At 32.6% G+C, this 21,461-nt stretch overlaps 1 protein-coding gene across 1 annotated transcript; it reads right to left on the reverse strand.

The window, feature by feature from the left end:
• Positions 1–342: 342 nt before the first annotated feature.
• Positions 343–17,844, reverse strand: LOC143533110 (MADS-box transcription factor 27-like). Its single transcript, XM_077028008.1, has 8 exons — positions 17,505–17,844; positions 17,152–17,335; positions 7,515–7,590; positions 2,283–2,344; positions 1,197–1,296; positions 1,081–1,122; positions 759–1,000; positions 343–673 (listed from the first exon to the last, which is right to left on the reverse strand). Exons 2-8 carry the CDS (start codon positions 17,331–17,333, stop codon positions 658–660), a joined length of 720 nt encoding a protein of 239 aa, XP_076884123.1. The 5' UTR covers positions 17,334–17,335; positions 17,505–17,844; the 3' UTR covers positions 343–657.
• Between the last annotated feature and the right edge of the window lie 3,617 nt (positions 17,845–21,461).

Below are 21,461 nucleotides of genomic sequence, written 5' to 3' on the forward strand. Positions count from 1 at the left end.
GTTCTAATGAGGCCTTATATAATGTTTTCTATGTTTAAAGATGAATAGGAGGTGACAGCTTAGGTCTTAGTGGCTATTCTTACTTATGTGCATAATAGTGAAATGCAATTAGTTATATGCTTCTTTTCTCCAAGAATACACAAATGTGTTATGTTAGATAAAAGTCTAGAACTATGTAGTGACACTTAAATATGTCTTCTTTAAGGATTAGTAAGTTGTAATAATTTATTAATTTAGATTGCCCTTACTGAATTCTAAATTCTAGTTGAATTGTGGTTCTTATTCATGTTTTCTTCTAGTAACAGTAAGTGTTTTGACATTTTAATGACCAATGGGCTTTTGATTAATGAAGTTGCATTCGTTATAAAATTGTACAGTATGGGCACAATACACTTTGGCTTCTTGTTGAAATAGTTGTGGTATGATATGATGTTCAAACAGATAAATATATACATTTCTGTCTATGATGACAGTCGTTTCATCTCAATACTTAAATCTGAAATGACAGTATTCATGACATAAAATGTAAAACATGACTCAACCAGTTATTTGACCTTCACTTTATTAACTTTGATCTAAATTGTGCATGATCCAGAACCCACTGACTAATAATAGATACATTTCAACTATATGCGCATTACTCCCGTCATCTTCTTTTCAGTGCAGCTGTAATCTGCAAAATTTTTATAAATAGTTATTGTTCATTCATGGTAGCGTGTATAGGATCAAGAAGTAGGAAAAAGTGAATCATAAATTACCCCAAATTAGTAGACCGTAGTGACGCTTCAGTTGGTTCATGTTGCTCGGGCTGCGACAGCTGGAGGTGGATGGTGGCATGTGGATTCTCTCTTATACTTATAGCATTTGGTAAAAATACATTTCTGTTTGTTGCATCTGATTCCCTCATTTCATAAACCTTTTTGTACAGTTCTGTGTTTTCTTCACGAATTTGGTTTACCTTCTCACACAGTTCCACATTTTCATGGTGGATCAGACTTCCCTGAACAAGCAAATTATATTTAGTTACGTACAGCTACTTTCTTCAGGACTTACGTGTAATAATTGGTTATAGGTTTTGACCTTCCGGGTTAATTCTTCGATTTCCTCAAAAAGAAGCTTGTCCTAGTGATTCAACAATTGTTATGAGGTAAGTTCTTATACTTTTGATTACAAAAGATTAGTGTCAAGGTTCAAACCTTTTTCATGCGGACACTTCGCAGACTCATTTCCAGTTGGCTTTCCATGGCCTGTAGATCTTTGACAGTTAAACCCGAAAGCTCTTCACCCATCATTCTCCTGTAATTGTCGAAACAACAAGATGATATTGTTAAGAAAGTATTACCTTCTTCTATAATATTAGTCTTTGTAGTCATGTCGGTCGGATGGGTTGGTTGAGCTGACCCGTTTACATATTTTTGTTACTCTTTAAACATGTTATAAATAATGAATATGTATTAGTTATGGTTACAAAAACAACGGTATTACAATAACAATATAAAATATATGAATAAACTGATTTAGGAGGTTGTGTGCATTAAAAATAGACTTTTTATGACTTTCACTTTGTTCGACCCATTTGACTCATTCTCATTTGAGCTATATTTTCTCATTTGACTGTTCAACTCAGTTGAGATTAAACACAAACCAACACCTGTATCATTAACAGGTATTTGTTTTTCTTGTAGTTAACTTTAAAAAAAAAAAAAAGTTAACTTAGAATTTCTGCAAGGATAAGAACCGGGCCTGTTTTTGATAGTGCCTTCTTCTGGGCATGACTCTTCAATACCTTGTAAATAAAAGGTATGTGTGTTATTTGCTGCATGTGGTTGTTACAATTAACTTTTCTCATTCTGCATCAGCAAAGATAGATTCTTTGGGAGACTAAGTTTACTAGTTTAATAGGCGTACCGTACATTATTAATGGTAAATGGTGGTACATGATAGTTACACGACATAAAAAAAACTAGTATACTTATTGGGTCTGCAAAATCTGCAGCAAATAGATTTAAAAGGCTTTCTAATGAAGACCTACCTATCTTGTCATTCTTTCCAAAGAATCAAATGCAGTTGGCTAAATCGATTTTGAACCGGTTGGATGTTCTCTCAAGGTGGAGGTCAGTATATGAATGTATCACCCTAAACTATATGCTCATATAAAAGTTCTTGTAAAAGGTTTTCCTTTCAGAATAATAATTAAAATATAGTTTGTATCACTAGTTTTAATGCTTTGTACTTGTTGGCAATATGCACATATAATGTTCTTAATTGGATAAAAAGTTTACCTATGATTCTCTTGCAGACTCTGTAGCTGTTGCTTTAACACTGCAGCCTCCCTCTGCCAGAACTGTAAAAATAAAGTAGAGAATTTGAGGACCTTCTGTGTTTAAGAAATTATAAAGAAAAATTTCAATACATCTAAGATAATTGGTGGCTGGTGACAACTTTTTGATAATGCTTGCTTGTGCTAGTTTTCTAAGTAGTCATGCATGAGACTAGATGAAGCTTTATCAAACTGCGAAATTACTGCTAGTTCATTTGGATAATAAAACCAATTCCTAGTGTGGATCGCTTGTATTACATATTATGAAAATTTCCTGCTTAAGATATTATATAGCCTTGGTTTTATGCACTTAATCATTTTATATTCGGAGAAAGTTTCTGTGTTATATTGTTCCAAAAATTCCATGTTTTTAGAGGTGGATTCCAATCAAAAGTTTCCTATATGGTATTTAGCAAGTTGCAGCATTGGCAAACCCTAATTTAATGTTTTATGTAGTTTGTGCTTGTAGGGATTTCAGGTTACAATCTTTCATGGCAGGGTATGGCTTACCTTAATCCATGTTTCAAAAGCGTTTGGTTGAGCTGGGCGGTTACCTTACGTTCTAAAGCTTAATTGTTAAAGAAAGGATCAACAGACATCAAAGTGGTCATTGTTCGTTTAATTAAAAAAATTTTCTACATATTTTTGGTAAGCTGTTTTCTAGCATAACTACTTTCATTGTTCAATAGATGTGAAGATTGCTCCCTACTTGAGAAAGTCGATTGATTGCACTGGTCATATAAATAGATTAATCCCCTCGTTATTTTTTAAACTTATACTTCGAGAATTACTTGCTAATCCAAGTGGTGAAAAGTGAAGGTGGGGGGTTGCTTAACTTTGGCAGCTAATTTAGTGGTCTTAAGTCCCTTTGTATAATTGTATGTACAAACATGTCAGCAATAAGTTTCTGATTGTGAACCGAAACATATTGTTGATTTTGTATATGCTTCTTTCTGAGTCATGCCTGTATAGTTCAGAGCAGAAAACATCTTTTGAAACTTTAAGAATTTTGTGAACTCTTGTAAAGTAGTTGTGATCTTAGCTTTTCTAATTCAAGTTTGACAGATCAAATCATCTGGTTCTTTAACCTAAAAAATTAGGATCTATCTTAAGTCAAAGCTTCACCCGTTCCCTACTTCTCTTTACTCTTTAGCCTTGTTTTTTATATTTATTACCTTTTTCTATCCTTAACGCATACACTAATTAAGCGTTCTTCATGCTAGCATCTCATATCATTGTTTGATTATGCATATGAGGAACATTATATACTGCGAAGTTTTGCAGAGAAGTCTTGTCATGGGTACGGGGAAACCTATATAAATATCCATCAACCGGATTTCATTTGAGATTTAATTTCCTTTCTTATTAATTGATATTGTGTTACTCATTACACAATAAGTTTAACACCTTTCTGTTTCATGTATATCACTTTGTGCCTCGAATGTGCTTGGTGACTTTGGCTACTATGAGCACCTTAAGTGGAAGGTTGTGGCTCAAGCATGGATTTAAGCTTTACTTTGTCATGATCTTCGTTTGTGTTTCCTTTTGTGCCTTTTTTTCTTGATATCTGGTTCAACGATTCTTATCTGCAAATTATCTCCCATGAATCCCATAAAGAATCATGTGATGCCCCAGCACTATGGCTCAACGGTAAGGAGGTGGGAATCTATAGAGGAGGACACATGATCGAAAATGAGCACCAACCAGCTGCTCTAAGACGTTTTCTTTACCATCCCTCTGACCCTTCCTTGGTCATGGGATCGTTGGAGGAAGCTCCTAATGGCTATGTTGTGCGCACGATAAGGAGTCATATGAGGTCTATTCATTTTCGATAATGTTGTATGGTCCTTCCTAGGCCAGCATAAGCTCTTCAATGGGAACTTGGGTCAACGAGGATTTGCATTTGTTGTATGATCCTATATATGTTGGTTTTGTGTTCCTACATTTTAGTATTAAAGCTTATCGAATAAGAAAAGGTAAGATTTCATTTTAATTGACTGGGCATGGAGTATAATCAGAATGGTGAAAGGAAATGAGGACAAATTGATCCAGGGAATCAATGTATCCTCGAGGTTGATAGGTAAGAAAGGGCAAGCCCGACGCATGGTTTGGGGGTGCCGTGCCAACTTGGGCCTGACGTACGCATCCTTACCCTGCATTTTTACAAGAGGCTGTCTCCATGACTTGACCGGTGACCTCTATGTCACATCGGCAATCTTATCGTTGCTCAAAGGTCTGCCCCTCGAGGTTGATAGGTAGGAACTTCGTATAATTTCCAAGACGTTCAAGGAAATTATTCATTTTGTTATCATGTGAATTTTGTGCAGGAGTTCATATTGCATTGAAAGGAGCTCTAGTCTGGAGTAAGATAGTTAAGTAGAGGGAGTGTCAAATTAATGAACCAAGAGATTGATGGTCACCTTTTTTTGGGTTTTAGGCCTCGCTTGGTTTCACAGAAGTCATTGAAATTTGAATTAATTCCACTAAAAATGTGTTTGGTGGTTAGATATGTAAGTGTAATCAAGTTCTCCCAGCTAAAGGAATTCAAGATTCAGAAACTTGAAACATTCCAGTGGAATGTGTACACTTTTACCAAAATGCCTTAAAAGAAACAAAATTTTAATTTATATAATCAAAAGTTTAATAACTAAAAGAAAGTTAAGAACTAAAACAGCTTCAATATTTCGAATTATATAACTTTACTCAAAAGTTAACAAAACAAACAAAAAAAAGTATATAATGAATAGAGCTGTATGAAGTTTAACAAGTTGAAAATGTTATGAAGTTTGAAAGGCTAGTTTTTTGGGTCAAAATGAAAGATTATATGGAGTGTGTTAAAAATTGAAAAGATCGGGAGAAAGTTTATAAAACACTAAAGGGACATTTACTTATTTGCCATTATTTACATTCCAATTCCTTGACAAATTCTCAAACCAAAGTTTCATTCTTCCAACCAAATGCATGAACTCTAATTCTAATTCCTTTCACAATTTTTTGGATCCTTTGAAACACATTTTGCTAACCAAACACTCCCCTTAAGGTAGGTTCCCTCTTTTCATATATTATTTACCTCACCGACATCCGAAATTATACCTTCATTTGGTTGTAGGGTAGTGTATTTTAAACCTTTTAATATGTTTATTAGCTTTTTTATAGCTTTATATCATGCAAACATTCACATCACTTCCTGTTAACCTTTAAGCTCTATCTGCATTACAATATGATAATCTAGAATTCTATAAGCCCTCCCCGTTTTTTTAGTTGTAACTTATTCGGCAGATAGGATAATTTTTGCTCTGGTGAAAGTTGAGTAAGATTTTTAATCCAATGCTGCTTTAGGAATCACAAGTGAGACAAAAGTAAGGGCTGAAGTTCAGAGGGATTGAATCTTTGTGATCCCTGCATTTCAAGTTTTCCTAAACAATTGATCACCTTCACTTCAAGGTTTATCGATCCTAGGGTACGTTTGGTTCATGGAATTTAATAGAATTTAAATTTGAATTCCATCTCTGGATATACTTGGTTCGCAGAATTTGTTCATTGTTGGAATTGTAATTAATTCCATCAAATTCTTTCATTTGAAGCATTTCACAATCTTTCCAAAATGTGATGGACCATTTTGCGACCCTTGCTTCCAAAATGTGAAAATCTTGGTACTGCTTCGTTCCAGTACCTATATAGTTCGGGCATCAATACGCTGTATGGACCAGACCGATCAACGTCTGGCTCTTGGTTACGTGCGGGGTACGATGCGGTGCTGGTACGTTTGGTGTCGTTAGGTTCCAGATGTAGGTGCCAATATATTTCAACATCGATACAATCCAAGGTGGCGACAGGGTGGGTTGTTGGCTGTGGTGCAACCGATTGGTGGTGGTTGCATTGATAGATTCCAAATCCTTTATGATTGTTTTGGCACTCAAATTCATTACAAGTTCAAAATCCTTTCATAGATTCCAAATTCTAATTTCTTGGAAAAATAGGGTGAACCAAACGCACCGTTAGTCACTAGACTTCACCCTCATCAACACATGCACACACAACCAAAATAGCCTTTGGTAAGTGATTATTGAATAATCAAGGTTGGGGTACGTATGCTATAAACACACACCGCTGCTTTGGTCTTAGGTGCGCTGTCTTAATGAAAATGATGTCTAGTGACCATTTTTGGAAAATCTTGGAAGCAAGGGTCACATAATTAATAATTTCTTTGGTTAAATAATTTCTAGTTGAGTCCTTGCAGGCATTTAGTAATTTACCAGATTTATAGAATCTGTTCCATGCCCATGTAACATGCGGCTTCCATGTTCTTTAGCAGTCTTGGTCACTCCTGGATGTAGAAAGTAGAGACAATAAGATTGTAGCACTGAATTGCTTCTTTCACTTGCATCTTTATAAGAAATTGGGACTTTGTGTTCCCTGATTTCTCATTATGACACATGCTGTGTGACTTGAAGAGTGATCTGTTTAATAAAAACGAACTATTTTTCAATGGAAAAGTTCCAGAGTCGCACCGTTTCTTGGATGCTTTTGTGTTTCCCTTGCTGTTGAAGAAGAGCGGTGGCTTTCCTAATTCAATAACAGTTTTAGAAGTCTTGTACAAAATGGTGAAGATATAAAAACTTATGTAATAGGTACTTTTAGAGCAGCCTCTATGCAAGTCATCCATGCTGCTGAAGACATCTGCCACCTTGTGCAGTATAATTAGGCAATATTAGAAGTCAGTTGTCTGTCATTAATCATTTTCAATTCGGTCGTATATCGAAGGGAGTGCGTATTTTGTCTTTGATAGGATGGAAGAGACAAAACAGGCAGTATGGAAATCTTAAGCAAAAGGTAAGAATACTAGTTCTAATGATATCTTAAATTCTACAACATTTATTGGTTATCCTGATACCTCCTATTGTACACAACTAAAGCACCAAAAAAGGTGTCGGCTTCCTTATGAATCGAACATCTATTCTATCTATCAATGATTTGGACATAGAGACGTGGGATTTGTCTTGTTTTATCTTTTATGTTTTGCTATTCCTTATTATACTCACCTGCATTGTCACAACACACAATGCACATTCTTGATTTACCTATGCTTCAATAGTTCAATGGCCCTTAGTACATAAAGTCAGACATCTTGTGGCCCTTAGTTTATACGATTTTGTGTCTGTTAATCGTAATATATAAATAAAAGCTTACGTACCCTAACATCTGAAACCGGATTTGTAAGTTGCTGTTCCTCTTTTGCTTTGTGGTATCGATCAATCACCGACTTCATGCTGCACACATTTTTCTTTAGTTTATAACTGCAATTATTGTATGTATATAAAAAAGAAAAAAAAAAGAAAGAAAGAAAGAGAAAGAAAATGTGATATGGGAATGAGAATATTGATTTTTGTATCCTGAAAGCATTTAGATTCATAATCTCCAACTAACAATTTAACATCCAATATGAGATATGATAAAAGGTTCTTCCAGGTGCTGGTTTCAACACTTTAAAACTGAAGTTGCTGAGGCCTGAGGGCCAAGTGCTAAAATACTTGTAAACCCAAATGGCTTTTACAAGAATTGATTTAGCCTGGGAGTAGATACGTACGGGACCCAGAACTTGAGTCAATTCACACATGATGTCATGTTAAAATAAAAAGGTCAAACTGACCAGTTTTAAGTGTATTAAAAAAGGTTTCTGTTATGAACACTTGTACCTAAGTTGGGGAATGTTGTATTTCCTATATTTTCAAAATCCCTGATCTTAATTATTTCTGTGAGGAAAAGCTGGTGGTAGTTATGCTCTCATCGTAAAGGAAAGACCAGGAGTAGGATAACGTGTAAACGAGCCAACCCGGTTCGTGAGCTACTCGAGATCGGCTTGTTAAAAGTTTGATTTGAACCAAGCTTAAATGAGTTTTGAGTTCGAGCATGAGCTCAACTTATCAAGCTGGCTCGCAAGCCTAAACTAGCCTATTATTTATTCATTATTTTTAATATATTTTCAGTATTAATGCTTATTCTATATAAAATTGCCATATAAAAGCTAATATATGTTTCTTATATAAAATTATTATAATATAAAATATATAAAATAATTAAATATAATAAACGAGTCATGTTCCAGCTCTCTCGTAAGTTACACGAGCCCGAGCTCCACTCGGCTCGTTTAGACTCCTAATGTAATACAAATTCATTAGGAGTAATAGACGTGAATGACACTACTTTAATTTTTGGCAAGTGTTAGTAAAAATAGTCGATTATAGTTTTTATCAAGATTTTGCGTTTTTGTTTTTCATGTTTCTCATCTGACATGTGCCCTTAATTGGTATAGAGCAGTTTGACAAGGAAGTGATATTGAGGGTCGGCTTTCAAGCAAGGGGAGTAGCCTACTTTAGCTGTGGGTTGGGGAGAAAAAAATTGGATGATTGGTAGTTCTGTGATGTTCGAGAAATATGTATAACAGGTAGTTTCAAACATGACTTTTATTTGTGGTTTATTTTTTTCGGGCACTCTTTCTCACCAAGGAAGAAAATCGCAGCTAGGAGTTTGAATTATTATTATTATTGTTTTGGAAAAAAAACACCAATGGGTGTTAAGAAACAAAAGAGCAGGAAGCTACGAAATTTCATTTGGCGAGCGAAAAGACTAAATATATAGTAGGAGTTGTTGTCTTTGTTGATGGTTGATATTAGAGGGGGCGTATCGAGTAGGAATGTGGCATGATGGTAACAACAATCAAAAGGGGATGAAACTGAAGAAGTGTTGTGGGAGATCAAATAGTGAACACCTGGGACATGAACGATGTCGTGGTCGGTTTCAAGAAGATGATGGTGGTTCAACAATGCTTTAAAGATAAATGTGAACATCAAACTATTAGGGGTGTAATTGTGAGACTTAATTGTTTGGGATCATATGTTAATCGGGTCAAAATCTTGGATGGGTCTAATTTGAGTGGGGCTGTCAAACAGGTTTTATCGTGTTTAACAGGTTAGAGGCGGCGCGCATAGCACGAGTATCAAACATGAATACGACTCGTTTGACTATTTTATATCTCATGACTATAAGACAGTTTTAAATTCCATATATCAATAAGGATAAATGATGAAGCTTAGCCTACTAATTTCAATTATTTTAAAACATAATCATAATGCTACGACTTTGTTTTAGGGGAAGAATCATGCGAAAATTAAATTACAACGGAAAGTGCGAGAAATTGATCTATATCATTGATTAGATGTAATCAATGTATTATTAGAAAAATAATGACAAACTTGTATCTAGCAAGAATTAAAATATCATGATAAAAAAAAGGATAGTTTGGTCTTTTGTGTGTAGGCTTTTTTTAGTAAAACATGAGTTAGTAATAACATTTATTTAGTAATAATTAATAGTTAAATTGTTGGGTTCAATAAGAAGTTTGATTTTTTTAGGAATGCTAGGAAGGAGTGCATTTTGGTTCACTATTTTAATCTCAAAGCTCACTTAATTTAATTACAAAACCCAGTTACATCTTCACTCATCTTCTACAACCACAACCACTCCACCGCCCACCGTCACCCACCGCCACCACCTTGCCAAAAAGTACATCGGAATTTTCACCGAAAGTTGTCGGAAATTTTCACCGGAAAGTAGTCGTCAAAATTTTTCTCCGGAAAAGTCGTCGGAACTTTTTTGGCCGGAAAGTCACCGAAAAGTAGCCATCATCGGAAAAAGCATAATAGAAAAACATTATGAAAAAACATAATGTAAAAAACACAATGGAAAAACACAATGAAAAACTCAATTGTATAACACAATTTGATAAAAACACAAGTTTGTAAACACACAATTATTGACTGTAAAACACAGGTTGTAAAAAACCCACTAATTTTTTTATTTTTATATAGCAATGTGATACTCATATAAAAGATAAAAAAAACACTCGTTATAATGGCAATTTTTTTATTTCGTATGAAAAAGTTATGGACGCTTTAAAATGATGGGGGAATTGACATATTTCTTGCATATGGAGAGAGAAAATCAATAAATTTGTTATCCCTATTATGCTCTTTCCCTTAGAGCATTTCCGACAGGTCCCCCATCCATATCTCCATAATTACACTAATAAACACTATATTTCTCTCTCTTGCTCAATTAAATAATATTTTTTATACATTTATTATTACAGTTTTCTCTATTCTCTACTCACAATCAATTCAACAAATATTAAAAAATAAATGAGGGCAAACAAAGTCTCCCCAAATTTATAAAAAATCACTACATTTCTCACTTCACCTTATAATTTGCATTCACAACCACTTAAAACCCTATCCTATAATTTGCAAAACTCCCTCACAACATTTTAGGAGAGGTGTTGGGAATGCTCTTATCTAACATTTGATTTCCCCTATGAAACATTTAACTTTATTACTTCTTATTATTCCTATAAAAATCATACTTTCTATTATAACCTAACTACTTTAACTCAAAGACATAGATCAATTTATTTCGATGTTATTTTTTTTAATTGAATATTTTAATCAAAAGTGTTCTTAATCAAATATATATCATTCTAATATCAAAAGTATATTTATTCGTAGACTTTTTTTAGTAAAACATGATTAATGCTTTTGGGTTACTCGACAAAATCAAGGTTGAATTAGGTTTATTTGGGTACATAATGTAGACAAAACTATAAATTTGTAAAAACATATTGGGATGATGAAGAATCATGAATATTGTAGTTATGAGCAAATTATAAAAAAAAAATGAATAAAAATATAATGATTTGTATTTACCATTAATTAGTATTGGTTATGAAAAACGAATTTTACTAGTATACCTCTATAATTAAATAATCATAAAATAAAAAGAAAAAATTTGATTGGTTAAAATATTTTCTGACACTAAGAAAAGTAATACACACACTAGACAGGTGCCCGCGCGATACAGCAGGAACACAGAACCGTTGATAATGGTTTGGTTTCAATATTTAACGGTTCTGTTTTGGCTTACGATAATCAAAAACCGCTACTAATTGCTTATTTAAAAAAAACATAAAAAACGGATCGCAAACTCCTCTACGTAAATGCCAATTTTTTAACTAAAAAAACTAAGGCGATATCATACTCAAATTAAAGAGAACAAAATTCTCGTTTCTATGGTGCCGGTTTTTTAAAACAATATTAGCGTGTAAAAAATTTAACTATTTAAAAGTTGTGGGTGGAAGTTGGGTTAAATGTGAAAGTAGAAAAGAATATATGGCTAAAAGTTAAAAAATAAAGTTGTAACTATTACTTAAATTTACAAAGATTAATTAAAGCTGATGTGGCAATATTGTAAGTATGTTTAAAGAATTGAAGTCTACGTGCTTCATATTTTCAAACGGACTATGTTGTCCCTCCTCAACATACTATGCGAGTTGTACCATTTGTTAATTAAGTTGTAAATTATTTAAAATATAAGTGTTTTAATTTGCCAATGAGTTATGTATTTTATATATATATATATATATATATATATATATATATATATATATATATATATATATATATATATATATTAGATATTAGTTTTTATCCCTGTATTACGGGATTGTTTTATATTATTCGTATATGATATTTATATATTTTTTTGGATTTTAATTTTATTTATTGTAAAAGTGTTAATAATACACTTAGGATTTGATGATGAATTTACAAATAAATGAGATGTTATAACCAGATTTAAAAGCTACCTGGGTTTGGTGAGACCCATGGTCTACTTATTATTTTTACAATAAAATTGTTTCCTAATTATAAAAAAAATCATATATTAATTTTTAGTGTATCCCTATTTTATAGGATTTTCATAGCAAATATTTGGGGAGATTAATTTTTTATTTAACGAGACGTTATAACCCATTTAAGGGCTATCTGGGTTTGATGACCCATACCCGTGAATTTGGATAAAATACATGTCCTCCATTTACAAATAAATCAATCTGATGGCTTGAGAGAATGTAGGGAGCAATCAGAGAGCTTTAAAAAGTTTCTTTTTTATATATTGAAGATACTAGTTTTCATCCCCTGTATTATGAAGTTGTTTACATTATTCGTTTCTTATATTTATATATCTTTTAGGATTTTAAATTTATTTATTGTAATGAAGTTAATAATATATTTAGCATTTGATGATTAAAGGGTTTCATAAATAAATAAATAAATGTTATAACCCGGTTTAAAAGCTATCTGGGTTTGGAGAGACCCATGACCCGCTTTTTATTTTTACTATAAAAGTGTTTTTTTATTATAAATAATATCTTTTTTTAAAAAAAGAAATTGGATATTAATTTTTAGTATATCCCTATTTTATAGGATTTTCATATCAAATATTTGATAAGATTAATTTATAATATAATAAGATGTTATAACCCATTTAAGAGCTTTCTGGGTTTGGTGAGACCCATACCCGTGAATTCGAGTCAAATGCATGAGAAGTATTCATTTACAAATAAAACAATCTGGTGACATGCGAGAATTTAAGGAGGTTTCGTTTAAATATATTATAAGATATACTAGTTTTTATTCCCAGTATTACGGGGTTGTTTTACATTATTCGTTTATAATATTTATATATTTTTATGGAATTGAATTTTATATATTATAAGAAAGTTAATAATATACTTAGGATTTGATGATGAAAGGGTTTCATAAATAAATGAAATGCTATAACCAGATTTAAATGAGATATACTAATTTTTAGTATATCTCTATTTTATAGGATTTTCATATCAAGTATTTGGTAAGATTAATCTTTAATTTAATAAGATGCTATAACCCGTTTAAGGGCTAGCTGGGTTTGGTGAGACCCATTCCCGTGAATTTGGGTCAAATGCATGAGAAAATTCCATTTACAAATAAAGCAATCTGGTAGTTTGAGAGAATGTAGGGAGGTTTCGTTTATATATATATATATATATATATATATATATATATATATATATATATATATATATATAAACGAAAACCCTAAAATCCTACGTGTCGCGATGCGGTCGCTCCCCTTTTTTATGGAAGCCACCAGATTGCTTGATTTTTAAATGGAGGCCTCTCATTGATTTAACCCAAATTCATGGGTATGGGTCTTACCAAAACCAGATAGCTCTTAAACGGGTTATAACATCTCATTAAATTAAAAATTAATCTTACCAATTATTTGATAGGAAAATCCTATAAAATAGGGATATACTAAAATTTAATATCCAATTTAAAAAGAAAAAGATATTATTTATAATTAATAAACAATTTTATGGTAAAAAACATACGCGAGTCATGGGTCACCAAATCCAGATAACTTTTAAACTGATTATAACATATTATTTTTTTTATGAAATCCTTTCATCATCAAACCCTAAGTATATTATTAACTTTCTTATAATAAAGAAAATTAAAATCCAAAATGTAAATATTAAAAAACGAAAAATATAAAACAATCATTCTCTCAAGGCATTAGATTGTTTTATTTGTAAATGAAGGCTTCTCACGCATTTGACTCGAATTCACGTGTAAAGGTCTCACCAGACCCATATAGCTTTTAAACAGGTTATAACATCTCATTATATTAAACATTAATCTCATCAAATATTTGATATGAAAATCCTATAAAATAGGGATATACTAAAAATTAATATCCTATTTTATTTAAAAAAAGATATTATTTATAATTAAGAAACAATTTTATAATAAAAAAAATAAATGGGTAATGAGTATCACCATACCCAGATAGCTTTTAAACCAGATTATAACATATCATTTATTTGTGAAACCATTTCATCATCAAACCTCAATTATATTAATTATTAACTTTCTTAGAATAAATAAAATTAAAATCCAAATATACATATATAAATATTGAAAACGAATAATGTAAAACAACCCCTGTAATACGGGGGATAAAATCTAGTATATATATATATAAGTTCTCTGGTTGCTCCCTACATTTTCTCAGGCCATTTATTTATAAATAGAGTCTTCTCATGCATTTGACCTGAATTCATAGGCATAGGTCTCACCAAATCCAAATAGCCCTTAAATCGGTTATAACATCTCATTAAATTATAAATTAATCTCACAATATATGTTATATAAAAATCCTATAAAATAGGGATATACTAAATATTAGTATCCATTTTTTTAAAAATATATTATTTATAATTAAGAAACAATCTTATAGAAAAAAATAAGCGGGTCATGGGTCTCAACAAACGTAGATAGCTTTTAAGCCGAGTTATAGCATCTCATTTATTTGTGAAACCTTTTTATCATCAAGTCATAAGTATATTATTAACTTTCTTACAATAACTAAAATTGACATCCAAAGAAATATATAAATATTGTAAACGAATAATGTAAAACAAACTCGTAATACGGTGGATAAAAGATAGTGTGTGTGTGTGTGTGTATGGGAAGTATAGAATGAGTACCCATTTGAGTTGTGAAAACCCTATGTAGCATCATTTTTTTTTGTTTTTTTACACACGTAATATATGTTGTAACATTTAATACAAAACATCAAAAAATAAAAAAAAATTGTTTTGCTATTTTTTAACATTTTTTACTAATTTTTATATATGTTTTCAGGAGAGAAAAAATGTCATATTTATATTTTTTATTTACTTTAATTGTGAACCATAAGATTCAAACTTTAATTAAAAAATATGGTTGAGAATGAGTTTCTAGTATCTATACATACATGAGGTGGAATCTTGTACAAATAGGGGTTAATGTTTGAAGCCTAAAGATCAACTATGCTAATAATGTAAGAACTAGAATTATTATTATTATTATTATTATTTTATTATCATGCCATCGTTTTAAAGTGACGTGACAATAATTACTCTAGTTATCCGTATCCTACCCGCATTGTCTGTATGCTATCATAACACAATAAGGTATGGATACTTTGAGACTCGTTGAGATGTGAGAACTCGAAAGATCTCCACTTAACAATATTTAAAAAAAATTCATATGTAAAATAATAAGTTGCATTAAAAAAATACGTGGATCTGCTTCAGATACATGTTTAACAAATATTTAAATGTTCGTTATGCTCACGTAAATTACACTATTCACAGAAACATGTAAATGCTCGTTACACATATTTTAAAAGTCGATCCATGAAAAAGAAAATTGTAGATATAACATAAAAAACAAAGTTTAAAGATATTGTTAAGTTATTTAGAGTTCTCACAACTTTCTCAAATCATGAATTTGAATGGCCATGCAGCAAACTATATATGTCTTGAACTTTTCTGTCTAATTATTACACTTAATATATTGTTGTAATTTGAACAAGCTAAACTTGTTGAGATCAATAGTGTAGCTGTGATGAATATGCTTATATAAAAAAGAGTAACCTTGCATGCAAAGTTGCATTCCCTCATGCACTCACGCAACCGTATTTTTCTTCATATTGTAATCCCGTGAAAATTATTCCTATTCCATACATTATTTATTGGAATATATAAATTGATCCTTCCCTATATATAAAAATTATTATGCTATAACCTAAAATATGAAAAACTATCTAATAAGATATTACATATCTTTGTATATTATCATTAGCCTAGCTTCACATGATCATCCATTCATCCCTACATAAGTCTTAGTTCTCTATCTATAATTTTTAGTTTTACACATACGTACTTTCCTTGTTATAATCACCTGAATCCTCAACCTTAATTAATTACATGATCGGTCTAGATTAATTCTTAGTATATATAGAGTGAGTTTTTGGAAGAAATATGTTCTAATTTTAACTACACTAGCTGGTTAAAATGGCCGAATATGAGCACCTAATAGGCTTAGAGATCAAATCAGTTAAGGCCGGAGAAGGTTATTTTCCGGTCATAATTTATTATCGTTTTATATTTTGTACCTTCCTGGGCTTGATTAATACATATATAATTTCAAGAATGAACTACGTAATTTGATAAACCTAATACTGATCCTTCTGCATTTGTAGATAGCCTGTGCATGCAACAAGAATGTTATATTCCCCATACTTAATGGTATAGTGACACAATTTTTTCTTTGTTATTATTTTATTAAGCTTCCAATCCTATATATTTGTTTGTGTTTATATGGAAGTTTGGTTGCTTTTAATCTGCAGGATACGTCTAGTGCAACAAAGTGGTCAAAAACCACACCTCTGATCCCCCAGTTTCTAGTTTTTAGATTATGTATTTTTGAAGTTACAATAAATAACATATTTCTTTTAGAAAACTGTTATAGACACAACCTTAGGGTTAAAGTGTAACAATTTAAACATAAATTGCTGATGCTTTTCGGAGTTTCACTAATCAATAAACAATTGAATATATATACATAAACGATGTATATATGTGAGTACCCATGGATAGTTCTTCAAAAAGTTATTGTGATTCATTTAGTTAAAAAAAAATTGTTAACATGCATGGTCCAGAAAGTTAAGCATTTTAAATTAGTATTTGTAAGGGAGGTATCCTTATGAGATTCATTGTGTCCATAAATTAGTGTGCTTTTGCAAGGAACACTTACATTTAATAGCATGTGAAAATCAGCTAAGTGATTATTTAACTTCTTTGGAGCATGAATTACTGCCTAACATGAACTTATATTAAAGATCTTATAATACTCTTACAAATCATAACAAGAATTACACATTAACAAAGTATAGCCTAGTTAGGACTGTTAGTTAACTATTAATTTTTAACACACACAATGAACAAATGAAATAAAACGCACATATATGTATGCTGAATATTAAATAAACACATGACATACATAATTATATATAAACTAAGACAGAAAATAAGATGACAACAAGTAGATCTGGTGAAATTAACTGACCTTGTGTTAGAAAACTCATGAAGCTTGCCTGTGCTAGAGAAGATCATCACACCAACCTCGGCATCACACAAGATCGCAAGCTCTTTCGCCTTCTTCAGCAATCCACTCCTTCTCTTCGAGAACGTTACTTGTCGGCTAGTCGAATTGTCAATCCGTCTAATCACAATCTTATCTCTCCCCATCCCTACTTATTCATCCATCAATATTCAATTTACTCAACAAACAAGTATACAACATACTAGATATTAATTGTGCATATGTACACAACAAACATATGATTCAAAGATCAAACGTTGAATCTAAGAGATCTAGTGTGTGACTTGTCAAAATCAGGAGTTGAAACCATTGCTTACTTTCACTTTGATGCGGTCTTGACCAAAGCAATCAAGCAGTCTTGTTTTGGTTCTCTTTCAACTTTCTCTCTCTAAATCTTTATCTTTATCTATATGACCTCTCTCTGTGGTTTCCCAATTGAGCTAAGAGTCGTCTTCTACATAAGGAAACTTGTGTTTCAACTCCCTATAAATGGTAGGTACTATAAATCATCTTTCTCTTTTTACAAAACCACTCTCTCTCTAGAAAACCGCCCGCTTGTATTAAGAAAACCGCCGTTGCTTTATTACTTAATTTAGAAAATGAATAGCATGATGACAAGTGGACCAATCCTTTTGCCAGCTCGTTGTTTATTGGCCCTGACAATATAAACCCTATAGATCGCTGACACGTGTGTGTTTTTTCAGAATAAAAGCTAGACTTTTCATGTTTTAAGGATAGTGCTCCTCTTAGTTTTCGAGGGTTCCGAGGATGAGCTGTATGACGATACTACCCCTCCCTTGGTTGTGGATTTTGAGCTTTTAATTCCTTTTTCGGTGATATTCCTTTGACTTTCTTCCTTTCGCATTAAGCCCCCCTCAATCTTTTCAATGAGCCCATAAAAACACTAATGATTAATACACAATCTCTCCTATGGCCAACAACTAAAGCCCAACACCTCAACCCTGGCACCTAAAGCCCAACACTTACGCTTCGCATGATTTGAATCCACAACCACATGAATGAGGAGTATACTATCGCATGGACTGCACAAGCAACCTAAGTTGGAAACAAAGTTGGTCCCAACTTGAAGCCTTTTAAGATATGCAATGAAGCATAAATCGCCAATTATAACCAATTCTAGAGTTGTATATTATTAAACGGGCTATGGTTCCTATGTATCTCATTCCCATGTCTTTACAAGTTTGAAAAACATACTCATCAAGAAAATTTGTTGTGCCTCTTTCATCAAGATGTGCTGTGAAACTCAATGGGAAACTGATACAGCATAATTTTGGGGAATCAATGCAAAACGATATATGCTGATTAACGACACTTGAGGTCTCGTCATGAGCTTGAAAAAAAGTCCAACAAGAACCCTGGCACAAGCCATAAAGACAATGAGCGGCAAAGATAATGTGATATGGGAATGAGCATGATCTAAAATGTTTTCTAAATCCATGTTTATAAAAATATAATTTTATAAAGCAAATGTGATTTCCTAGAAACATTTTATAAAATGTGGCTAAGCTTTTATAAAGTTCAAATCTTTATAAAATAAAACAATGACCTTGGCTGAAAGTTGCTTCGAAATGATAAAAATTATTTAAAGTTGCTTCAATTTGATTATCAATATTAACTCTGTTCTTTAGTATAAAAAATTGTCATTAGAACCGGAATTGTTATTCATTTTGGAATTAGATTTGGCAATTAGCTATTAACTTTGGTCTTCATAACACAAATCAGTGATTAAAATTAATTAATTTGGTCTTCAGGATCAAATTAGTTGTTGGCCATAACTAACTTTGGTATTCAAATTAAAAGTTGTACGTATATAGGTCATAACTATAAAGCTTAATCTTAAAAAAAATACAAAGCAGAACAAAAAAAGATTATATACAAAGGTCTTTTAGTATTCGTATGAAATACCCAAAATCTTGGAGACGACGCTCCGCTTGCCAAACAGATTACCTCGTTAGATCACTTCATTATTACTATCATATATTTTGCCAATAGTATTGATTTTACAAGTTAATCACAACAAAAATACAAGGTATTAATTATAAAATAAGTAGTTGTGTAACCATACTTTTTATAACCGTGTATTAAAATAGTAAGTTTTCATATTGATCACTTCAATTTACAGTGTTAAATTATTAAAAAAATCACGATTAATAACCTTATTGGTAGAAAACTTGACGTATAGCTTCTGTAGAGCTGCCTTAACGTTTCTCTAAGCCTGAAGCGAACGCTAAAATTGAGGTCTTTTTTGGATGTCTTAAAATTTGAAAGTCTAAAGTCATAGAAATATATAGGGTTTGGATCAAATACAAATTAAATTAACGTGCTAACTGTGAGAATCAAGTAGAATAATTATATTTACAACGGGTATGTTTGGCAAAATTAGCTGGTGGCTGGTAGCTGGAAGCTGGTGGCTGGTGGCTGGAAGCTGGTAGCTGTAGCTGGTAGTTGTAGCTGGTAGCTGGAAGCTGTAGCTTTTAGATATACTTAGGTGTTTGGCAGAGTAGTTGGAGCATTTAATAAAATATATAAAATAAACAAAATGAGCATAACTAAAAAACAATAATATTAAATATACTTATTTTGGAAGGTTATTTAAGTAATTAAAATACTAAAAGCTTGTAGCTCTTTCTAAACGCTACTAGTTTGAGCTTTAAGCTTTAAGCTTTTTCTTATGACCTAAAAGCTTCAAGTTCCTTCAACCAAACAAGGCTTTTAATTGAGTATGAGTTTTTTCTTAAAAGTTTGAAGCTTGAAGCCCCTAAAAGCTCTACCAAACATACCCAACGTAATGTAATTATATAGTGTAGTGTAATTACATTATAGTGTAATTGTACTATGATGTATACTTGTAAATATAATTACTTTACTTGATTCTTACAATTAGTACGTTAATTTAATTTATACGGTTAACTTTCCCCTGAATATATAATAATAGCCCTAATTCTGAAGGCTTAAAATTTGGAGCATCAAAACACCTGCCTCACTTGGCTCCAATATTATACTTATTCTTATACAGTGAAAGTCTTTTGTGTTTACTACATACATCGTTAATTTTCTAGCTATTTTAACAAATATATATTATTGTAATATATCTGCATGATAGTCATATATATGATATCATTCGATTTGTTGTACCAACCTTGAAAGACGTGGAAAGTTTCAATTGTTAGGGCGCCTGCTTGAAACCATCGATGGCACAACTGTGTGGACTTTTAATTCTATGTTTATTTTGAGACATAAAACAAAGTAGGAGGAGGCAATATTAAAAAAGAGGGTAATTTAGTCCTTCTAACCAGATGAACGTGACAAGTACTTGTCCTAAGAATAAAAATATTTATATATAAAAAAAGTGTGGCTTTTCTTTGAAGAAACACTAACCGGACCCCGGGCAGATTACTGGTAACCTGGGGGTTAGATAGATGTTTCCCACGAGGGGTTAGACCCTGAGAAGATGGTTCTTCTGATAACCTGCAAAACAGACACCGTGAGCTTGTCACTGAGAAGGGGGGGTTCCTCCTTGTGACCACCCTCCGGCGTGAGAATCAGACTAGATTGCTCTTTAAATATAAATGTATATTAAGAGATTGCTAGAGCAGATATCAGGTATAATATGATGATAATGATAAGATAAGATAATCATACCATTTGTGGTATTTATAGCCGAAGGTAGGTTTCCAAGGAGGTGTGGCCGGCTGCAACAGTATTCCTGTTCCACCAATAGTAGCCTACGCACGTGCCCTGCTGGTAGTTGGTGGGTAGGCAGCGGCTGATAGTGACCAGGCCTGCTGTATACTATTCCTTTTCCACCAACTGCCGGCTACGCACGTGGTATGACAAGAGTTGGTGAGTAGGCAGCGGCTAATAGTGACATACAGTGCAGGAGCATGCTGCTCGCCATACTGTTGTCAATAAGCTGTCGTATCTTTAGTCAGATCTTTTTCCCATACCTCGTCAGGTACAGTACAGAAGATCTTCCCGTATCGTACGGACTGGCTTATTTGGGCGGGAGTATTCCCCCTCCCGCCCTTGCGCGGGATTGTTCCGGGCTTCGCTCATTCCTTCAGGTGACACTGAATGATTGAGAGCTAAGTGCCCTGTGCGTGTAGCCTTGCTGCGCGGGTGGCCGTCCCTGATGGCTTGTATCCGAGGCTGCGGGGACAGGCGGAGTCCTTCACCATTGGGAGGCATTTCCTGCGGGAACAGCTTGCGTACTGCGCGTAAGGACGTCACGTCTCTGAGCATGGTTGGTCCTG

The sequence above is a fragment of the Bidens hawaiensis genome, unplaced genomic scaffold, assembly GCF_021521415.1.
Source record: "Bidens hawaiensis isolate Kalapana, Puna unplaced genomic scaffold, B.hawaiensis_p1.1 tig00000055_1, whole genome shotgun sequence".
Lineage (NCBI taxonomy): Eukaryota > Viridiplantae > Streptophyta > Magnoliopsida > Asterales > Asteraceae > Bidens > Bidens hawaiensis.

Coding starts and splice junctions, on each gene's coding strand:
- LOC143533110 (XM_077028008.1), bottom strand. CDS start 17,333: ATGGGGAGAGATAAGATTGTGATTAGACGGATTGACAATTCGACTAGC. Junction 7,591..17,151: donor CATGAGTTTTCTAACACAAG/GTCAGTTAATTT, acceptor AAATGTGTGCAG/CATGAAGTCGGTGATTGATC. Junction 1,297..2,282: donor AGTCTGCAAGAGAATCATAG/GTAAACTTTTTA, acceptor CGACAATTACAG/GAGAATGATGGGTGAAGAGC.